Source organism: Balaenoptera borealis (assembly GCF_965194805.1).
Source record: "Balaenoptera borealis genome assembly, chromosome: 12".
NCBI lineage: Eukaryota > Metazoa > Chordata > Mammalia > Artiodactyla > Balaenopteridae > Balaenoptera > Balaenoptera borealis.
Window position 1 is genome coordinate 77,357,263 of NC_138869.1, and position 19,478 is coordinate 77,376,740.

Genomic DNA, 19,478 nt, shown 5'->3' on the forward strand with positions numbered 1-19,478 from the left:
CTAGTGGTAGTTCCAATTCCTCCCTTGCTGCCAGCCCCCAGTGACCAGAGCCACACGTAAGGTTGTTGAGTTCATAAAATCTCTTCCGAGCCAGCGGGCTGCAGCCAGAGCTGCCAACAAGTCCAGAGGCATTGCCTTGGGTTCCAGTGCCCCCAACGATTTTGTTTAGTCACAGCTTCCAGAGCCTCCCACCATGCTGCCAGGAGCTGCCAGAGCCCCAGGCACACCCCCCCCCCCCCACCCTCCTAAGCCCCAGGACCTGACCCTGACATCTGGGGCAAAGTGCTGGAGACGCAAATGTAATGATGCGCAGAAGCCTGAATGGAGAGTCACATCTCCGTCTCAGCCAACAGACTGTCCCCTAGTCCTGACGTCATTAGCACCATCTGAGAGCTGGGATCTGTGGAAGGGCAGAGAGGTGTTCAGACCACCATGCATTCCTCTGCTGGGGACCACAAATAGAAGTAGCCTAAGTTTCTCACACCCACTCTCCCTGGTCCCAAGCCTCTTTCAGACCTGGCTCTGATCAACCCTTGCGGCTCTTACCACTGGGGCACATCCAGGAGCTACTGCCCCTCTGGTGGGCAGCAGGCTCCCGCCCTCTCTCTCGTTCCTGGGTGTCGCCAGCCCCTCCTGCCACCTCCTCCTCCTCCTCCCCCTCAGAGAGGAGGTCACAGATCTGCTGCTGCAGCTCCGGGCTAATGCTGTTCTCAGCCAACACCAGACTCCGCAAAGCTGTGGGGTAATTTTCCACCATGTCCAGCAGGGTCTGCAGTGGGGAAGAGTACGGAAAAGGATGAACACAGTTAAGGCAGCTCCTGACTCCAACCTGCCACCCCTTCAGTATGTCCACAGACACACTGGCTAACCTCAACCCCTGGCCCATCCCCAAACATGAAGGCTTCTCACCTGAGCTGACTGGTTGGTGAGCCCTGTACCCTCCAAGTCTAGGACCTCTAAGGTGCGGCTGGAGGCCACAGCTACAGCCAGCATCCCTGCCACATGGTCACCTGGGGAGATAGTACACGTGCACACACTCACCAGCAGTCATTCACAGGCCTGCTAACCCTTTCTCCCCACAGCCTCCCCACTGCCCTGACAACCTTAGAATCCACCCCCAGGCCAGGAAACGCTGGCAATTGGTAGGTGGCCAGGAGGGGAGCATTGTGACTGATGAGTGAATGGATGAAGCAAGCCAGGCCCAGGGGCGGTGATGGATGCTCTGATCTACCTGTTGGTCATCTGGTCCTCAACACAGGTGGCTCCTCTACTTCCACCCAGAACCCCCCTTCTTCTTTCCTCCGCCAGTGTGCTGGTTACCATGGCAACTGATGGTCCCAGGTTCTTGGACAGGGGTGAGGGGTGGTGAGAATCAAAGGGGGCTTTCTTGAGCCTCACCCAGGGGGTTGTAGTCCAGATTGAGGACGCGGACCTGGGAGCTGTGGGCCACGGCAATGGCGAGGCGGCTCCAGCCCTTAGGGGTGATGCCAGGGTTGGCGCTCAGCGTCAGCTCCTTCAAGCCTGGGCAGCATCATAGCGAGAAGCCAGGATGGAGAGGGTCAGGCCTTTCTCAAGCCCATCCCCCACCTGGGGATCTCTGGGGTATCCCTAGTGACTGAGAGCTACCCCACCTCCTCCACAGAGCTCCAGGGACATTAGCGGCCCATGCCTTTCCTGCCCGCTGCAGCCTGGATACCTGAGTCTCCATCCTGCTCAGCTCCCAATCCTTCTCCCTCCTAAGAGGATTCGAAAAACATTCTCACCCACACAGTCAGAGCCCTCATCTCTGGGCCATGCCCCCTGCCCTCTGCACTGAGCTTTTCATGAAGGCCACACTAGCCCATGCCCTCAGCGGGGCCCTGCTCACCAGACTTGGCCCCATCAGGGGGGAGGAGGCCACAGATGAGGTTGATGGCTTCATCACCTAGCATGCAGTCCCCCAGGTCCAGAGCCACGAGGGCAGGGTGGAGGGCCAGAGCTGGATTCAGCAAGGCCAGCCCCGCATCTGTCAGAGGGCTCCCATGCAGGCTGGGGGGGTGAGACCAGAAAGCAGAGGTTACTGCAGTCATCAGCCCTTACTGTAAGGGAGAAGGGGCGCCCTCCCTTATGGTGAGCTGTAGAGCTGAGGGGGACATTCAGTCACAGCACTTGGGAGAGGCCTTGGGAAGGAAAAAAGAAAATTCTAGACTCTTAAGAATGAAGTTAGAAGGGGAAAATTCGGTTTCTTTTCTGGGGCAGGGACTGGGATCCAGATCAGAACACAGAGAAAGGGTGTGTGGGTGGTGTTTTGGACAGAACGTAGGGGCAGGGATCTAGTCCTCAGGGGAGTATTCCTTCTTGGGTACTGAGCAGCTACCCCGGAGAAGTCAATGCGGGTGATTAGGTTGGGAGGTACACGGGCCCTGCCAGGAAGGGGTGGGTATCCTATATCATTTGGGGTGGAGCTGGTGTTCAAAGTCTGGAGGTGAGGCAGGAGCTTGGAGGGTGTTGTGGAGGTATGGGCAGAGGAATGAGGTGCGTGAATAAGGGGTGAGAAGGTAGGCTGGTGCAAAGACAGGTACCAGAAGGTGTGCGGAGGAACAGGAGATGGCAGGGGGAGTGCGAGGAGGGGTGCGGTGCCCGGGACCCCTTTTAGAGGGAGCGCACTCACAAGAGGGACTGGATGGAGCGGTTGGTCCGCAGCGCCTCCGCCAGCTGCTTGATGCGGCTGGGGCTGGACACGACGCCCAGGTTAAGGTTGAGCTGCGCCAGGGACGTGGCCCCGGCCAGGGCCCGGCAGATGCGGCCGAAGTCGCGGTCGCAGAGACGGCAGCCGCGCAGTGAGAGCAGGCGCACGGCGTTGTCGCGCAGGCCGCGGCAGATGTCCCGCACTTCGGCGCCTGACAGCGGCTCCCCCGATATCTGGATGGAGCTGGGCAGCATCGTACCCACGGCTGGGCCTCCGGGCCGGAGCCGGGGCCCGGGCCGCGGCCGAGGTTGGCGGGGCCGCGGGCGGGGTCGGGGCTGGGGTCCGGGCTGGGGTCGCCGACGCAGCGGGGGCAGAGGGGGAGGCAGAGGCACAGGCGGCGGAGGCGGGGGCGGCGGCTGCGGAGAGGAGCGCCGGGGCCCGCGCGGAAGCCGGCCGGGATTGCGGAGGCGCCGAGGTCGCCGGCCGGGCTGACACCGCGCGGTGCTGGGGCCGGGGCGGACCGTGCCGTCCGTGTCTGGGCGGCGGGCCGGGGCGCGCGTTCTGGGGCCGGGCTGGCGCTGCTCCGCGCTGGTCTTCGTCCCTCACGGTTACGGCGCCGGCTCAGGGGCCTCGGCTTAGGACGCGCGGGACCGGTCTCCGCTCGGAGGCCGCATCTGCTGCCTCCCTTCCTCCAGCCCCACTCCCCCTACCGCCCCGCAGGGAGAGCCCGAGGCGGGCAGCGGGCGGCGGGCGGCAGCTCGGGCTCAGGCTGCTGCGCAGGAGCGGGCGGCGGGTTCCCATGGCAACGGTATCGTCACCACCGCTCGCCCCGCCTCCTGCCCGGCGTAGGCCACGCGGGCACACGAGGTTTGCGCACACCTGCTGTTCAGGAGCGGTGGGGGCGCTCTTCCCCCGGGTGTAGGGCCAGACAACAGGTGGCCAGGTGGAAGCCTGGGACGGGCAGGGGGTGGGGAGGGGAGAATAGAGGCACATCACGTGGAGACGGCATTTGAGACAGTTACACGGTTCTTTTGCTCATTTTCTCGTCGTTCCCCGTTCCTAAGGGCCAGACCCCTCGGTGCCTTCGCCTGGATCCCAGGGACGCCCCCCACCCCCGTCCAGTTTGGAGGTCCCTAGGGCCCTTTAATTCGCGCCTCGCCCCGCCCCCGCGACAAGAGGCGCCGCGTGCGCGGGCATTCCAGGCGCGAGGAATTCCTCGCGTGACCCTCGCCAAGATGGCTGCTCGCAGCGGCGGCGCCGGGAGCCCCGGCCCGGTGGAACCCCAAAGGGTCCTTGAAGCAGGTGAGCCGCAGGTAGATGCAAGGCGCTGGTGCCGTTCCTTTCCCAGGTGATTAGGGCACTGCTGATGCTCTGACGTCCTCAGTATCCGTGGGACTGGAGTAGCCAAAATGAAGGGGGTGGGGTACCAGGAGAGCGGCCTGGAGTGGCTGTGGGGCCGTGAAAAGTGGGCCGGAGCTTTCAGTAAGGGCACACTGCACAATACAGGCAGTGTCCTTAGAACGTTGTCCACTGGTAATAGTGTAGGGGCCTCACATCACATAGGATCACATAGCGTGAATGAAGGGCACATCTTTCTTAGTCCCTTTATTAGAAGGGAAAAACGCTAACCCAGATTTACTAGGGTAATGAATTTTTTTAAAATGAGTAATATAAACAGTGAAGGGAGGTCAAAGATTCTGTTCCCTCCATTAACCACCTGACTTAAGTGGAACAGATTAAATGGGTAGTGGAAGCGGATGGTGCTGTGCTTGGGGTGATTATTGCTTTTAAGTGTAAACAGCACTCTTGAGAGAAAGGACTGAGAGAACTCCTGAAGAAAGGTTTGTTCCTCTGGCCCCAGTATAACCAGGGCAAAGCCAACTTTGGCTTCAAATGTGCACCTCCACAGAAAAATTATCCCTACACAATGGTCCAGGTGCACAAGGGCCTTGTAATGACATGGTGTTGGGTCTGGAAGTTTTTGTCCAGTTGTCACTGCTCCATAGGCATCCCAAGAGTGAGGCTGAGCCCAGACTTAAGCCAGGTGCACTGTTCCATCAGACTTATGGTTCTTGAGTTTGAGGCCTCCCTAATGCTGCATGGATCTTGTGCTCCCTGCCCTGGGGGGCAGGTTCCATATTCAGTCTTTCAATGCAGTCTGGGTTGTCCCACTTTCATTCTGCTTGGATAGGGGTATAATGAAGTGAGCATGTGACATTACCAACACTGACAGAACAGGAAAGTGTACAGGAAGTAGGGTGGCAGGGAGGACCACTGGAACGGGTAGCTGCAGTTCCAGACTTCAATCAATATTTTAATTACCAAGTCTATATTTAGCAAGACAATGTGGAAGAGATAAAGAGGAAGGAAGGGGTAGGTGGTGAGAGGACCTCGGAGGAGCTGACCCACTTTCTGCACTGGCTGCAGAGCCCTGCAGTCCTGGCCAGGACTTCCTGGCCTTGTGCCCTTCAGAAGCTCGACAGGCATCAAGGAGGTACTTAAGTGGCTACAGCTCTGTGGCAGCTGCAGACCCCTCAAAGAGACACATGTCATCAGTACTGTCCTTTAATCTTCCTCCACTTTGCAGCTGGGGGAAAGGGGGGCCGGCCAAGGATCTCAGGTGGGGTCAGTGTGACTGCAGGGTCACCGCGACAGCCTTGGCTGTGGCGTTGAGCACAGTGGTGGGAAGCCTAGCAGCAGGGAGCACAGCGGGGATGTCTCTCGGGACCCTCTGCATGGGTGGGATGTTGGGGCCCTCCAGTGTGTCCAGGATCCCTGAAAGAAGGAGGATGGAAAGTGAGTGAGGGTTGGTAGGGCCCTGCCCTAGGCAGCTGTCCTCCCTCTCCCCTGCACCCCTCCTGTCACTTACCCTCTACCACCTTGTGGTAGGCAAAATGCAGATAGAGCAGGAAAAGCATGTGCAGGGTAGCCAGGGTGCCACAGAGGAGCAGCCGCTGTGTGGGGCCCACAGTCCGTGACACCAACACTGCCACCTAGGGCAACAGGAATACAGCTCAGAGGACCTGATCCAAGTGAGTAGTGTAGAGAAGCCACTCTTAGCCAGAGCAGAACCGTCTTTGGGCTCTTCCCTCCCATTCAGAGCCCCTTGTGGGATTGGGCCTGAGCTCTGGGCTGTTTTCCCTACTCCTTTGGAGGACAGCCCACCCCTGGAAACCTCCTGCCGAGCTTACCATGCGTAGGGTGGACAGCCCACCCACCAGCAGCCAGAAGAGGTAGAAGAGGGCATGGAGATGGATGTTATAGGTGATGAACAGGACAATGCAGTGCCCAAAGAGGCCGTAGCCCTAGGAAAGAGGATGGCGGAGAGGAAGATCACTCAGGCTGGGCTGGCCTCTGGACCCTCATGGGGGCCCTGAGAAGTAAATGGTCCATTGGCCAGCTCACCCCATTCCAGGCCCTGGGGCCCTAGGACAGATGCAGACCAAAGCCTGGTTACTCTTTTAAGATCACCCTTGCCCACCACCATGCTGGACTCCTTACCAGCAGCGCCAGCATCTGGAGCATGGTGATCTGGGCATTGCACAGGTAGGCGAGGAAGTAAATGAAGGACGAGACGCCCAGCCAGTAGCCGAAGCAGGTGCCAATGGCTGTGCCCATCAGGGTGCCCTCCCGCTGTGGGGTGAAGGCTCTAATTAGTCCTGGGAGGCCTCTTGTTTCAGCTCACCCAGGGCCTTCCTCAGGGGCTGCTTCTATCTTACTCCACCATCGTCTCCTTGGGCAGGTTTCAACTCATTTAGGCCACCCCCCAAAGTCCTCTGTCCTGCTTACGATAATGGTGTCAGACGTCTTCATCCCATGGAGGAGGATGGCCACCAGCGTGAAGACAAGCATGAGAGGTCCGTAAAGCTCACCTGCGATTTTCTGTCAATATACCAACTCATTCAGGCTGGAGGGTACAGTGGCTCTTCCGTTTATGCCTTCCCAGGCTTTGCGTGGCGGCCCCACCCTCTGCCCTAGTGCCTCCCCTGGCTCTTCCAGACATGCTACCCGCTATTCACCTGGGGGAAGTTGACCATCTTGATAGGGATCATGGACTCCAGGAGCCTGGGAGGGGAGAGGAGAGATGAGAGCAGAGGCAGCACTAGGCTGTGAGGTTCTGGAAAGCCTGAATCTTAGTCATCTTGCTAACTGAGGAGAACATGCTGGATGGTAAAGGGAGAAGAGGGTGGTAAAGACAGACAAGGAATGAGGAAATCACTTTCTTGCCCCTGAATGCTTCCAGGAAGAACAGCCTTCTGATGCTGTGCTGACTGATGCAGCAGCAACACAGAGAATTTAGAGAGCCCTGCTGGGCCTTGGGAGAGGACTTGGCCCCCGTTACCTATGTGACCTGATCCCCTTTAAACCTCAGCAGAGAATGCCCCAAATTCAAGGCTGTGATGGTAAAGCCCTGAGAAAGGTTTAGAGGGAAAGTTGTTACTTGAGGGAACCAGCGTGCCTCCTGCCTCTTCCTGCTTATCATTCCTCCAGGCACCACTGAGCATTTTCTTGAAAAATACATTTGAAGTGGTATGAAAATTCCAGGCAGAAGGAATAAAAGTACCAATAACTTCCCCACTTAAGTGACTAACTAGCTCCTAATAATACCTTGGATCTTGACTAAATTTTACTTCCTCTGAGAAAGCTGCCCTGTCCAATTCTCCAGCCAACCCTGGGTCAGGTGTCCCTCCTGCGTGTCCCTTCATATGGCAAATGAGTGCTCGAGGGCTGCACTCCAGGGTAAGGCTCCCATCTATCTTCACCACTGAATCAGACACAACTACTGTAGTGCCTGACGCAGAGCAAAAGCTTAGTAAATACTTGCTGAGTGGTACAGGTATTTGATAAGCATTGGCTGAATTAAAGGATAAGCAAAGAACGAAACCAAGATTAAATCCAGCTCTCGAAAAGTCATTCAACAACTAGGTACTGATATTCTAGTTCAGAGACTGTTCTGGTGCTGGGAATAAAAATGTGAAACAGAGCCTGCTTTTGAAAAGGAGGTCTCTGGGGAGACAGACCCAGGAATAAGAAAGTACAGCACTGCTGAAGTATTATCTGTTAGAGGAAAGCACAGAGCTCTATTGGAGCACCAGGAAAGGACAAACTGGCAATGGGGAGCAAAGGAAGTGACATTTGAGCTAAGCTTTGAGGGAACATGAGTAGTTTGCTAGATGGAGAAGAGGAGGAAGGCAATGTGTTATCGCCATGCCCTGTTCCGTGACTGGTAAGAGGTATAATGTGGCTGGGGTCACGAAGAGGGGAGTCTAAGGGTTTGGTGTCCGGTTGTAGTTTGGATGAAGGACTAGGTGTTAGGGGGGCAGCTTCTGTCAGGAGGAGGATCCTCACCTGCTTCGCACCTGGGCAGGCTCCACATCAAAGTAGGGTCTCAGGATGTCGATGTTGGCATACAAGCTGAAGGCCCTGGAGGCTTGTCTCTTCCCTGCCTGCCACATCTGAAGCAAGGAAGACGGGTGGGGTGGGAGGGTACTGTGAGACTCTTGGCTCTATTGCTTATTTTTTGTTGGATTTCTACATGGTTCTAACTGGACAACCTGGGATGAACTTCACCAACACCAACTCCAGAACCAGGGGCCTCCTAGGTATACTTTTCCACCTGTCAGGGAGCCAATCTTGCTTACCTGATCAGCCACCTGCCGGCTCAATTGTCCCTTAAAGCCCTTCATGCCCAGGAACTCCCCATCCTCTTCTTCAGCAGCAGCTGCATCAGCATCCACTTCTTCCTCACGCAGGCGCTGATGCAGCTCACCCATGTCCTCGAAGCTGGAGCCTGAGGTATCATCCATGTTCTCCATGTCAATCACAGCTGAGCCCCCGCCCTGTGAAGACAACAGATTCTAAAGTGCAGTGCCTTTCTGCTCCATACGTTAAGTCCTTCTCTGTTCACCACAGAGTTTGGGGCTCTGTTCTTACACTGCTGGGGATATGGCTTGGCATTACCATAGATCACGCCATTCTCTCCCCGTCATTTGCTCTCAGAACCCTTGGTTGTTTGGCTGTCTTGTCTAGCCTGGGAAACCTATTCCGTCTTCCATACACGTCTTTCTCCTACCTTCCCTACCAAAGCCCCCAAAGGGCTACAAAAGTGCCCATTTCCTTTGTCTTTCCCAACCCCAAAACAAGGCTGTGCGCGCACAGTGTGGTTTTGGCCAGTGAATCCCGCCCACTCCCAAGCCCACTCCTGCCCCGCGCCATGCCTGACCCCGACCGACCTTCTAACTTGTGTGGAAAGCAAGAGCAAGCGGGCCCAGAGACCTGAGGCCCCTGGCCCAGTCTGGACCTTTCAGGTCAGCACTAGCCCCACTGCCTTTCGTGTGCACGAAGACCCAAAGAAACGAAAAAGCGTTGCAAATGGAGCAGACTTCCAGGCTCCGAGGGAGAGTCCCCACGACAGTTCATGACGGCTGCCGGCCTTGGGGGCTGCTGGCAGCCGGAGCCGTGGGGCCATTACCTGGATGTTTTCTTCGAACCCTCCCCATTCCGGGCCAGCCCCATTTCGGGCGCCGCCGGCCGGCGCCGCCGGAGTTGCCATGTCCCTCGAGGGCTCCCGTCGCTGAAGCCCGCGCTAGTCTCGCGCGCGGAAGAGGAGTGGGAGAGACGTGGGCCTGACGCAGGGACAGGTCCACGGACGAGAAAGAAAGGTGGGATCCGTCGGAACGCAAAAGAGAGAAACCCGGATGTTTGGCCCAAACTGACTTCCGGTAGCTGGAGACGTGGACGGAGGCGGGGCAGAGTCTCGCGATATCTAAGATTCCAAGAGGTGATGCGTTGCCACGGAGACGGAGGAGGGCCACTAGAACGCACGCACCAGGTAGGTGCCCTGGTCACGTGGAGGAGTTGAAGATGGCGGCGGCTCAGGCAGTGGAGGAAATGCGGAGCCGCGTGGTTTTAGGGGAGTTCGGGGTTCGCAATGTAAGCCTTGTGGCCTTGAGCTCGGGAGGAGAACTGGGAGCGGAACAGGGATGAGTTGGGGTCAGAGTGGGGACAGGCTTGGCCTCGCTGCCGCTTCGCGGACAGGCTCGTCTCTCTTTGCTCTAGGTTCATACCACCGACTTTCCCGGTAACTATTCGGGCTACGATGATGCCTGGGACCAGGACCGCTTCGAAAAGGTGGGTGGAGCTGGAGGTGTCCGGAGAGAGTACGGAGATCGGACCTTGTGGTCTGAGTAGCCTGTGCCTCAGAAGCTGTCCTTGTGATGCTGTTCAGGCTAAATTAAAGGTCCAGGTTCTTGTTCTACCTGTCCAAAAGAATTTGGACAGGGAACGCTAGAAAGGTCATACACAGAGACTAAGGCGTAGAGAGAAACAAAGAAGCAATTTATTAAGGGGCAGAAGGAAAAGTACGTACTCAGAGAAGAATGAGGGCGTCCTCGCGAGTGAGGGGCGCACCCGAGGAGTTTTGTGACCACCGCCCCCCCCTTTTAATTTCATTTTAATTCCTTGAATGGATGCAGGTTTCTTTGATTAGGGGCGGAATATTCATTGTTGGGAGGATGGGGTGGGATTTTTTTTTTTTAATATTTGCTTTTTAAGAAAAATTTTATTTTTTATTTTTTGGCTGCGTTGGGCCTTCGTTGCTGTTCTCGGGCTTCTCATTGCAGTGGCTTCTCTTGTGGAGTACCGGCTCTAGGCACGCGGCTTCAGTAGTTGCGGCGCATGGGCTCAGTAGTTGTGGCTCACGGGCTCTGGAGCGCAGGCTCAGCAGTTGTGGAGCACAGGCTTAGTTGCTCCGCGGCATGTGGGATCTTCCTGGACCAGCCATCGAACCCGTGTCCTCTGCACTGGCAGAAGGATTCTTAACCCACCAGGGAAGTCCCTGGGGTGGGATCTTGATTGCATCTGGTTACATCAGCTTCTCTTGCGCATTGGTCTTTTAAAGCCACCGCACTTCTGAAAGCTGTTTTCCCTTAAATTTTTCCTTAGCACCAGGTGTGGACGGTTGTATAGCAGCCACCCGCAGCCTGTGCATTTTTATTGCTCATGCTCCGCCAAGCTCTAGCTCTGTGGGTTTTCTGGTTAGGGTTCTCTGTTTAGGTATCACGAAGTTTAATCAAGGTTTAATTTATGTTCTTGTTGCTGATGGCCATTCCTCCATGCTTCATAGTCTCATTAAGTGCAAAACAAGGAGAGGTGGCTTTGCGTGTTGCCTAAAGTCTGTGTATGAGGAGGCTGTCCTTGGGTCCAGCCCTGTCTTTCCTGCCTCAATTCCACCCTGAAAGAGTTCCTTCCCAAAATCTTTTGGGGTTATTCAGGGCCAAAAGTCTCATTCTTCTGTAACTTCTTCAAGCTGGCAGGGGCAGTCTTCCCTTGTCTGACACTGGGAATGAAACTTTCCTCCTTTCTGGTCAAGGGGTCCCAAGATTTCCATAGAGGCCTCAGCAGTAGGCAGTGGCTGGAGTCCCTGTATGACCATCATGTTTATGTCAAATTGTTGCAACCTGGAGGAAACAAATTTAACAAGCAAGTAAAAAGGCAGGGGCCGGAAATCAGCAAAAGTATTAATGCAACCAGAGGTCGAAGGGTACCTTTGGTTATATCCTTTTGACTGCAGTCCATGTGGAGCGGGCGCTGGGGTTATCCTTTCCAAAACTGTAACACCTGGCCAGGGGTGTTGATGTAGGTGTAACATGTTTTGTTGATAACTGCACATATCCTTACCTGCTCAGCTAGGAGATAATCCAAGACGAGTCTATTATCCATCACCATATTAGCTAGGGAATTAAGAGATGTTGAGAGTCTAGAGAGTGAGTCCCCTCTGGTCCTGGCCAGGGTAGACAGAGTATCTGACAGGTTATAGAGTGTTGTCTCATGGTAGGCAAAGCCCCCTCCCCCCCGCCCCTCCCTGTGGAGCTGCCAAACCAATAGCAGCTCCGATTTTTGCCAGGATGAGTCCAGTTGCCCAATTATTTCAGGAATGGGATTATAAATGGTTATACTGAGGTCCCTCTGATTACTTAGTTGGCCTGGCATGCATTGTCCCACTATCAGGGCATTATCTAGACAAGGAGAGGCCTTAGCCAATCCCAGGGAAGGGAAGGAGGAGTTGGGGTTGTCATCTAAAATATCTGGGGTATTTTGGTCTCTTTTCTTTGGTTCATTGAAACAAATCTGACATGATTCCTTCAATGAAGGGTTTTGGTACAGCATCATAAAAGCCTGCACATAGGAACCTCAATCCATTTCTCTAGTTTCCTGCAAAATAAATCCAGTTGTGAAATAGTATCATAATTTGAAGAGCCATTTTGGGGCCAGGTTTCTCTGACTCTTACTTGTATTGAGGCCAAAATGTATTGCAGAAAAAGATGAGTTTCTTGTGTTTTAGCTCATCAACGTTGAATTCCTTCCAATTTTTCAGGATGCGTCCTAAGAGGGACTGCTCGGGTATTGAAGGGGCACCTCCTATGGTGTTTATACCTAAAGTGGATAGAAAAGAAAACAGCACAAAAATCAGGGCGTTCTGTGATTTTTGCTCTCGGCTTTGGTAACAGCAAGGGCATCGCCTTCTACCAGTTACCTACTTCCTAGGCCTTGGAGGCGTCCCCTCAGTGACCTTACTAGACCTTGGATGTCTCCAAGGAGAGAGGGTCCGGGACCCTGCCCATTCGTCCCCGTTGGCCAGGTAGGGGGATTGCCTTTTCTTTTTCTATCCTTCTTTTTGATATAGGGCATGACCAGTAATGTGTCTGCCTGTGGTGCCCAGATGTATCCACTTTTCTTATGCATCTAAGAATCCTTCATAGTGGTGGAATTGCCACCTAGCTCGGGAATCTAAGATTTTAAATAAAACATCTATATTTAAAGACATTAATGGAAGAGGATTCCTCAGAGAGAGAGAGAGAGGGAGAGAAAGTCTGCCTTGGAAGCTTTGGATATTGCCAGAGTAAGCAGATCTTTCCTAAAAGTGAGACCCAAGGAATTAAACCATGAGTAATTTTTGAAAGATTTACAGTTGCATTAAATTCCTATTCCCCTAATGCAGACACCCAAAGGAGGGAGAGAAAGGTTAGGATGAATAACGATTTTGTGGTGGCGGCGGCAGTGGTGAGCTAAAAACAAACAGTCCTTTTTAAACCCAGCATGGACAGAGCAGAGCCCTCTCCGGTAAAGGTGCTGAATCAAGACAACACTCAGAAAGGATTACCAGAGCAGCAAGAAGGAACACGAGCAGGGTAACAGGTATCCAAATTCACCAAAGCATATTAATTAGTTTATGGGTGGACTGGTGTAATGGGGCAGAAGGAAAATAGTGGCCATAGGTACTTAGCCTTGGATTTATGAAGTTTTTTTGTCCTTCTTGAATAAGAACTTTAGGTTTGGAAGGGGGCTCACTCGCCTGTCTGGACTCTTCTGGTCATCTGTGGTCCTCGATGTCCTGTGAAGACTTGGGAGGAGGGATAGGTTTAACTCTAGACAGGTTCCCCGCTTAGCTAATAGTTGGTCATCCATTCTTGGTGTCCCCAAAATACTTATTTGGTCCTGTTGGGTTTGATAACAGGCAGACTAGGAGTATTGTGTGTGACTGACAAAAGACTAGTAACCCGCACCTAGTAATAATCAGCTTGGCCTGGGGGGCCCTTCCTGGGATGTCTCTTGTCTCAGGCTTGAAAATTTATGGGTGTTAGGTTTCACCCAAATGTTAGGTTTCAGCCAGAGCAATTTAAAAGTTGGGGCCTGTTCCTAGTCGCTGAAGTGTCTCCCAAGCTTTTATAACATATTGTCTCGTTAAAGGATGGGGCATTCAGGGACTACCGAGAAGGCATGTGAGACCAAATATTGTTCAGATTGGCAATTGAGTGGCTTAATGAAATACCAACTGTGGGGATTTTTATCAATACCAGGCAGTTTTTAACATTTGAGAGTACAGCATAATTGTTTAAAGACAGAGCAAGTGGCTCCTGTATTGATTAAAAAATTAGACCCTCTTACCTGCCTTGTTAAGGATCACCTGGGGCTCTTCTGTTGAGATGGTGAGTTTTTCCATGGGAGCCAAGGACCCCCGGCCCTGTCAGCTATCTGCAGCTACCATTTGGAGTTTCGAGACCCCTTTGTCCAAACTGGACATGGGACATTCTCACCTCTGATGGCCTGACTTTCCACAGTTTGGACATGGGGCAAGCAGTTTTGCCTTTTGCCCTCAGCAGGAACGGGCGCAGTGGCCTGGCTTACCACATTTGAAGCAGACCCCTTGTGGAGTCTCTGTTGATCTGGTGTCGTGTCTTCTCTTTGTCCCTGAGGTTGCAAGGCACTGCTGACAGCAAGAGCTGTCAGTTGAGCCTGTTTCTTAGTTTGTTCCCCTTCGTGCCAGTCCCTCAGGGCTTCCTCTGCCTGGTCACGGTTATTAAATACCCCATAGGCCATATCTAGCGGCTAAGGCATCAGAGCCTGAGGGCCCAACTGTAACTTTGGGAGCTTTCACCTAATATCAGGGACAGACTAGCTGATAAAAATGTTGTCCCAGTAGGGACTGGTTCTTGGGGTGGAGGGGTCTGTGTCAGTGCATTCGCTAAAAACTTTCACAAGTTTCATCCTAGATGAGGCTCATTTGGTCAGAGAAGGAATTCAACTGTCTGGACTTGTCCCAAGTTAACTAATTAAGTACTGCTCTTAATGAGTTCACTGGTTTTACGTGCCTTTAGAGTTTAACTAGTCCTGAAATATAGCCCTCAATGGTCAGGGTCCCCAGGCAGCATGGGGTGCACAAAAGCCCAAAAGAGAAAATGTCCTTGGTGTCTCTGAATGCTCCCAAAGGGTATGTCCCTGGGAGTAAAGATTACCTGTGATCCTTCAGGGGAACCAAGCTCCTGCCAAAAGGAGGAGCATTGCCGGTCAGGACTGGCTACGGGTATCCCTGTTTTTCTCACTCCTGCTGACTGTAGCCTATGTGAGGGTAGCGACCCCATCATATGGCAGCCCTGCCAGCCCCTGTCCTGAGGCCCGTGTCCTCCCCTGGTGTCTGTGGTACCCAGGGTGAGCGACCTTCCTGAAGGCTTCAAGGCTTCTCTGTAGATTCTATAGCCAATGATTAATTCTTATGTTCCTGGGGTGCATTCCCCTAAAACGGACATCCTTATAGTTCCAGGACCTATTTAGGTTCTAGTTTTCATTCTCTGAAAGGGTGGTAAGTATCTGAAAATGGGTACCAGCCACTAAGGGAGGCGGTATATGTAATTGTGTTAAAAAAAAAAAATCTAAGAAAACCTCAGCTTTCTTCAACTTACAGTCTGTCCAAGTAAAGCTGTATTTTATATTTTTGCTAATTTGAACCTGACAACAGTTAACCAAATGGTGGATAAGATAAACCCAGAGGGCGAAGCTCCTGTGGTTCAGGTCCCTGACTGCCTGTGAATAGAGGCTGGCCTGACATGCCATGCAACAATGAGAAGTGCAAGACCTAGCAGCAAGCTTGGAAAGCGCCTGACAAATTCCTCTTCCCGCACTTCCAGGAGAGCAAGACACGAAAATATGAGTGAGATGGGCCGCAGAGGCGCGACAAAGAGCGACAGAGAAAAGTAATGATAGGAAGTCAGGCAGCACCACTTAAGTGCAAGGGAGGTGGGAGGCTAAGACTTACAAGAGACCAAGATGAAGGGTAATTAACTTCCAATAAATCTCCTGGCTTGCTCGCCAAAGACTGATGCCAGACAGGCTAAATTAAAGGTCCAGGTTCTTGTTCTACCTGTCCAAAAGAATTTGGACAGGGAACGCAAAAAAAGTCACACAGACTGAGGTGTAGAGAGAAACAAAGAAGCAATGTATTAAGGGGCAGAAGCAAACGCACTTGGAAAAGAACTCGGGCATCCTCGCCAGTGAGGAGGGCACCTGAGGAGTTTTCTGACCTCCCCCCGCCTTTTATTTCAATTCCTTGAATGGATGCAGGTTTCTTTGATTAGGGGCAGAATATTCATTGGTGGGAGGATGGGGTGGGATCTTAATTGCACCTGGTTACATCCGCTTCTCTTGCGAGTCTGTCTCCTGAAGCCACCGCACATGTGCTCTAAGAGCCATTTTCCCTTAGCAGTCAAGCACCAGGCGTGGAAGGTTGTATAGCAGTCAGCTGCAGCCTGTGCAGTTTTATTGCTCATGCTCGGCTGAGCTCTGTGGGTTTTCTGGGCAGGGTTCCCTGTTCAGGTGTCACAAAGTTTAATCAAGGTTTAATGTATGTTCTTGTTGCTGATGCCATTCCTCCATGCTTCATAATCTCATTAAGTGCAACACAAGGAGAGGTGGCTTTGCCTTTTGCCTAATGTCTGTATGAGGAGGCTGTCCTTGGGTTGGGCCCTGTCTTTCCTGCCTCACTTAGGGTTTGCTCCGTATATTAAGCAACATGCTAGGTAGTCAGTGTACACGATTTCTGCCCTGTTCTGCAAACAAGATGTTCAGTCTTGTTGGAGAAGAGCATGCGTAGACAAATCAGTCCAGTGTAATGCGGTATAGGCGGTTGAAAGCAAAAAAGGTGATGGGGTTGGGGCGGGTATATCCTGCACAGGCACTTAATCCAGAATGAGAAGGGGGGGCAGAAGTATGGAAGATTTCCTGAAGGAGATGACATCTCAGTTCAGCCTTGAACGATGAGCAGAAGCTGAGAACAGCGAAGGGTGAGGAGTGTCCAAGCAGTTCATTGTTGCTAGAATATGAAGTGGGTCAGCATGAGTGTTAGGCAAGATTGAAGTGCATTTTAGGCACTGTAGGTGATAGGGAGCTTTTGAAGAGCTCTTAAGCAGATATTATCATATCTGCAAGCTTAATGGTTGGGAGAGAATGAATTTGAGGATTGTCATGTGGTGTGTGCAGATTTGTGACAGAATTGCATAGGGGAGCTGAGGCTGAAGGCAGAAACTAAGATTGTGATCATGGCAACAGAGCACGGGAGACAGAAGGTAAATTTGGTGGTTGCTTGGATATGGGCTGTGAGGGGGGAGTGTAAAATTACCTTGTTGGGGAACTACTTTGATGGGTGGTCGTGTCATTTACTGATGAGAAATGGGTCTGGGGAAAGGGAGTGTTGATGCATTCAGTTTCCTGTGGATGGAGAAGTCTAGCAGGCTAGCAGGAGATATATATGAGATCAGAAGTGAGACACAGTTTGGGGAGTTGTCCGTACAGATAGTTGCTAAAACCATGGGTGGGGTTGAGGTCACCCTGGAGAGACACAAAAACTTGGGAAATGGTAACATGTATATAGTAGGTGGAAGATTGTGAATTTAGTAGAAGGATTGATCAGACAAGAAGGAAGAGAACAGAAGATTGGTGCTCAGAAATCAAGGCAGTAGAGTTTGGAAACGGGATTCTCTCAACAATGCCAGGTGCAAGGGAGGTGTCTAGTAAGATAAGGATTGAGTAGTATCAACTGGACTGAGCAATACGTGAGCCTATTCTTAGTAAAATAGCCTCTGTGGATGGCCTGGCTGGAAGCCATATTGCAGAGGATTTTAAATGAATTGAAGATAAAAATGAAGACTTTTCCAGAAACTAATAAATGATTGGGGGAGAGAGGGACATCTGGGCAAAGGGAGGTTCTTGAGGGGAATATCTGGGGGGAGGTATTGACTGTATAGAGAGCAGGCTTCATTTAGTGTTTTTCCTGTTCCTTTAGAATTTCCGCGTGGATGTGGTACACATGGATGAAAACTCATTGGAGTTTGACATGGTGGGAATCGATGCAGCCATTGCCAATGCTTTTCGACGCATTCTATTAGCTGAGGTATAGGTGGGCACGACGGCAAAGGTGGAGTTGTGTGGGGAAACCTCATTTGTAGAATTGTCTCAAGTGGTATTTTTCCTGCAGTTCTGCTGAGCATTCCTCCTGCTCATTCTTTGTAAACTTTTCATCAAGCGTTCATCTAGGAAGAAGTCTCCATCTCCCTATGTCAGGAGGCAGGGAGTAGGTGGGGAGTCTACAGGGTCTTTGTAGATGAGTGGCTTTTTTTTCTTGGGCAGGTGCCAACCATGGCTGTGGAGAAGGTCCTGGTGTACAACAACACTTCCATTGTCCAGGATGAGATCCTTGCTCACCGCTTGGGGCTCATCCCCATTCATGCTGATCCCCGCCTTTTTGAATATCGGAATCAAGGTGAGGGTTTGAAAAAATGAAATTTTGGGGAAAGGTGGGCAGCTTTCCTCTGAAGTTGATTCTGGAATCAGACTGCCTGTGTTCGAACCCTTGATTGGCTACTCTATGACCTCGGGCCCGTTACCAGTCTTTTGGTACATCAGTGCTGTTGTCTGCGAGAACACTTGCCCTTGCCTTACCAGGGTTGCCAAGAGGATGAGAGAAACATGCAAGGCGTGCAGCGTAGTGCCTGGCACCGACATCCACTAGCTCTTTAACAGCGCCCACCTCCTCCCTTTGTGCAGGAGATGAAGAAGGCACAGAGATAGATACCCTGCAGTTTCGGCTGCAGGTCAGGTGCACTCGGAACCCCCACGCCGCTAAAGATTCCTCTGACCCCAATGAGCTCTATGTCAACCACAAAGGTAGGTACCGGTGGGGTGAGGAAGAGGGCCCCCTGTTGGTGGGTGCTAGTTTTAGGGACTTGGGTCTGATGTGCTTCCTCCTGCAGTGTACACCAGGCACATGACATGGGTTCCCCTGGGGAACCAGGCTGACCTTTTCCCGGAGGGCACCATCCGACCGGTACATGACGATATCCTCATCGCTCAGCTACGGCCTGGCCAGGAGATTGACCTGCTCATGCACTGCGTCAAGGGCATCGGTAAGACCCTTTGATTACCCTGGAGTGAGGTATGACTAAGGGACTTGGCTGAGATGTCCCCGACAGGCAGAAAGCCAATGGGCCTTTGATGTCAGTAGCTTAGGGAATGTGAGGAAGGGTCTCCTCCCAGGCTCCCGAGTTCCCTCTTCCCTCCAGGCAAAGATCATGCCAAGTTTTCGCCTGTGGCAACAGCCAGTTACCGGCTCCTGCCGGACATCACCCTGCTTGAGCCCGTGGAAGGGGATGCGGCTGAGGAGCTGAGCCGGTGCTTCTCACCTGGTGTTATTGAGGTGCAAGAAATCCAAGGTATGGGATTTGGGATGCCAGGCCCTAAAGTGTATTTTCTTTGAAGGTAGCAGAGAAATAAAAGCTCTAGGCTCATGTGTTTATAATATGGTTTGTTTTCATTAGGTAAAAAGGTGGCCAGAGTTGCCAATCCCCGGCTAGATACCTTCAGCAGGGAGGTCTTCCGGAATGAGAAGCTAAAGAAGGTTGTACAGCTTGCTCGTGTTCGGAACCATTACATCTGTGAGTTTCAAGTTGGAGGGTGGGGCAGGGGTGGAGTTCTTTGGTGCTGCAGCTTCCTTGCAGGGTTCAGATGTGGAATCTAACAATACGTATAAGGAGCTTTTGTAAGCCCTGCCTGGGCTAAAGTGTCCCTTTGGTCCCCAGTCTCTGTTGAGTCAACAGGGGTGTTGCCACCAGACGTACTGGTGAGTGAAGCCATCAAGGTACTGATGGGGAAGTGCCGGCGGTTCTTGGACGAACTGGATGCGGTTCAGATGGATTGAGGCTGCGCTGGACTTGGCATGGCTGGGATTGGATGCTCCTGAGGCAAGCTGAAGATTTTAGGTTCTGACCTGCCCCCACAAGACTGCTGTAGAGAGCCCAGAGACTAGGGGTCCTGAGTTTTCTGGGGACAATTCCAGCTTTATTTTCAGTCAATACACTTTGTTAAATGTGCCACAAAATGTGACTTTTATGCCTTTGCAAGGTCTTAATGTAAATAAATTCACATCCAGACAAAAATCCTTTTGTTGGAGACCACTTTTTCAGTTTTCGTCCAAAAATATGGG

At 52.5% G+C, this 19,478-nt stretch overlaps 3 protein-coding genes and 1 long non-coding RNA gene across 8 annotated transcripts; 1 reads left to right on the top strand and 3 right to left on the bottom strand.

The window, feature by feature from the left end:
• Positions 1-62: 62 nt before the first annotated feature.
• Positions 63-3,402, bottom strand: LRRC73 (leucine rich repeat containing 73). 2 transcript variants are annotated; one of them, XM_082345890.1, is made up of 6 exons: positions 2,651-3,402; positions 1,868-2,028; positions 1,399-1,521; positions 910-1,010; positions 547-769; positions 63-400 (listed from the first exon to the last, which is right to left on the bottom strand). In XM_082345890.1, exons 1-6 carry the CDS (start codon positions 2,920-2,922, stop codon positions 330-332), a joined length of 951 nt encoding a protein of 316 aa, XP_082202016.1. In that variant the 5' UTR covers positions 2,923-3,402; the 3' UTR covers positions 63-329. The 2 variants fall into 2 exon arrangements, with proteins under 2 accessions (XP_082202016.1, XP_082202017.1); XM_082345891.1 differs by lacking the exon at positions 1,399-1,521.
• A 1,559-nt stretch (positions 3,403-4,961) lies between these two features.
• On the bottom strand, positions 4,962-9,377 carry YIPF3 (Yip1 domain family member 3). 2 transcript variants are annotated; one of them, XM_082345874.1, is made up of 9 exons: positions 9,141-9,377; positions 8,311-8,508; positions 8,018-8,124; positions 6,688-6,733; positions 6,458-6,550; positions 6,170-6,301; positions 5,860-5,973; positions 5,538-5,661; positions 4,962-5,443 (listed from the first exon to the last, which is right to left on the bottom strand). In XM_082345874.1, exons 1-9 carry the CDS (start codon positions 9,219-9,221, stop codon positions 5,295-5,297), a joined length of 1,044 nt encoding a protein of 347 aa, XP_082202000.1. In that variant the 5' UTR covers positions 9,222-9,377; the 3' UTR covers positions 4,962-5,294. The 2 variants fall into 2 exon arrangements, with proteins under 2 accessions (XP_082202000.1, XP_082202001.1); XM_082345875.1 differs by lacking the exon at positions 5,538-5,661 and having other exon boundaries at positions 9,141-9,367.
• Positions 9,378-9,450: 73 nt separating this feature from the next.
• Positions 9,451-19,431, top strand: POLR1C (RNA polymerase I and III subunit C). 3 transcript variants are annotated; one of them, XM_082345876.1, is made up of 9 exons: positions 9,451-9,601; positions 9,728-9,799; positions 17,283-17,390; positions 17,627-17,759; positions 18,044-18,162; positions 18,282-18,402; positions 18,559-18,708; positions 18,814-18,930; positions 19,075-19,431. In XM_082345876.1, exons 1-9 carry the CDS (start codon positions 9,533-9,535, stop codon positions 19,191-19,193), a joined length of 1,008 nt encoding a protein of 335 aa, XP_082202002.1. In that variant the 5' UTR covers positions 9,451-9,532; the 3' UTR covers positions 19,194-19,431. The 3 variants fall into 3 exon arrangements, with proteins under 3 accessions (XP_082202002.1, XP_082202003.1, XP_082202004.1); XM_082345878.1 differs by having other exon boundaries at positions 9,452-9,601; positions 18,044-18,163; positions 18,250-18,402; XM_082345877.1 differs by lacking the exon at positions 17,283-17,390 and having other exon boundaries at positions 18,044-18,163; positions 18,250-18,402.
• On the bottom strand, positions 10,084-17,276 carry LOC309607423. Its single transcript, XR_014232387.1, has 2 exons — positions 11,215-17,276; positions 10,084-11,127 (listed from the first exon to the last, which is right to left on the bottom strand). It is a non-coding gene; the product is annotated as an uncharacterized lncRNA (long non-coding RNA).
• Positions 19,432-19,478: the final 47 nt, after the last annotated feature.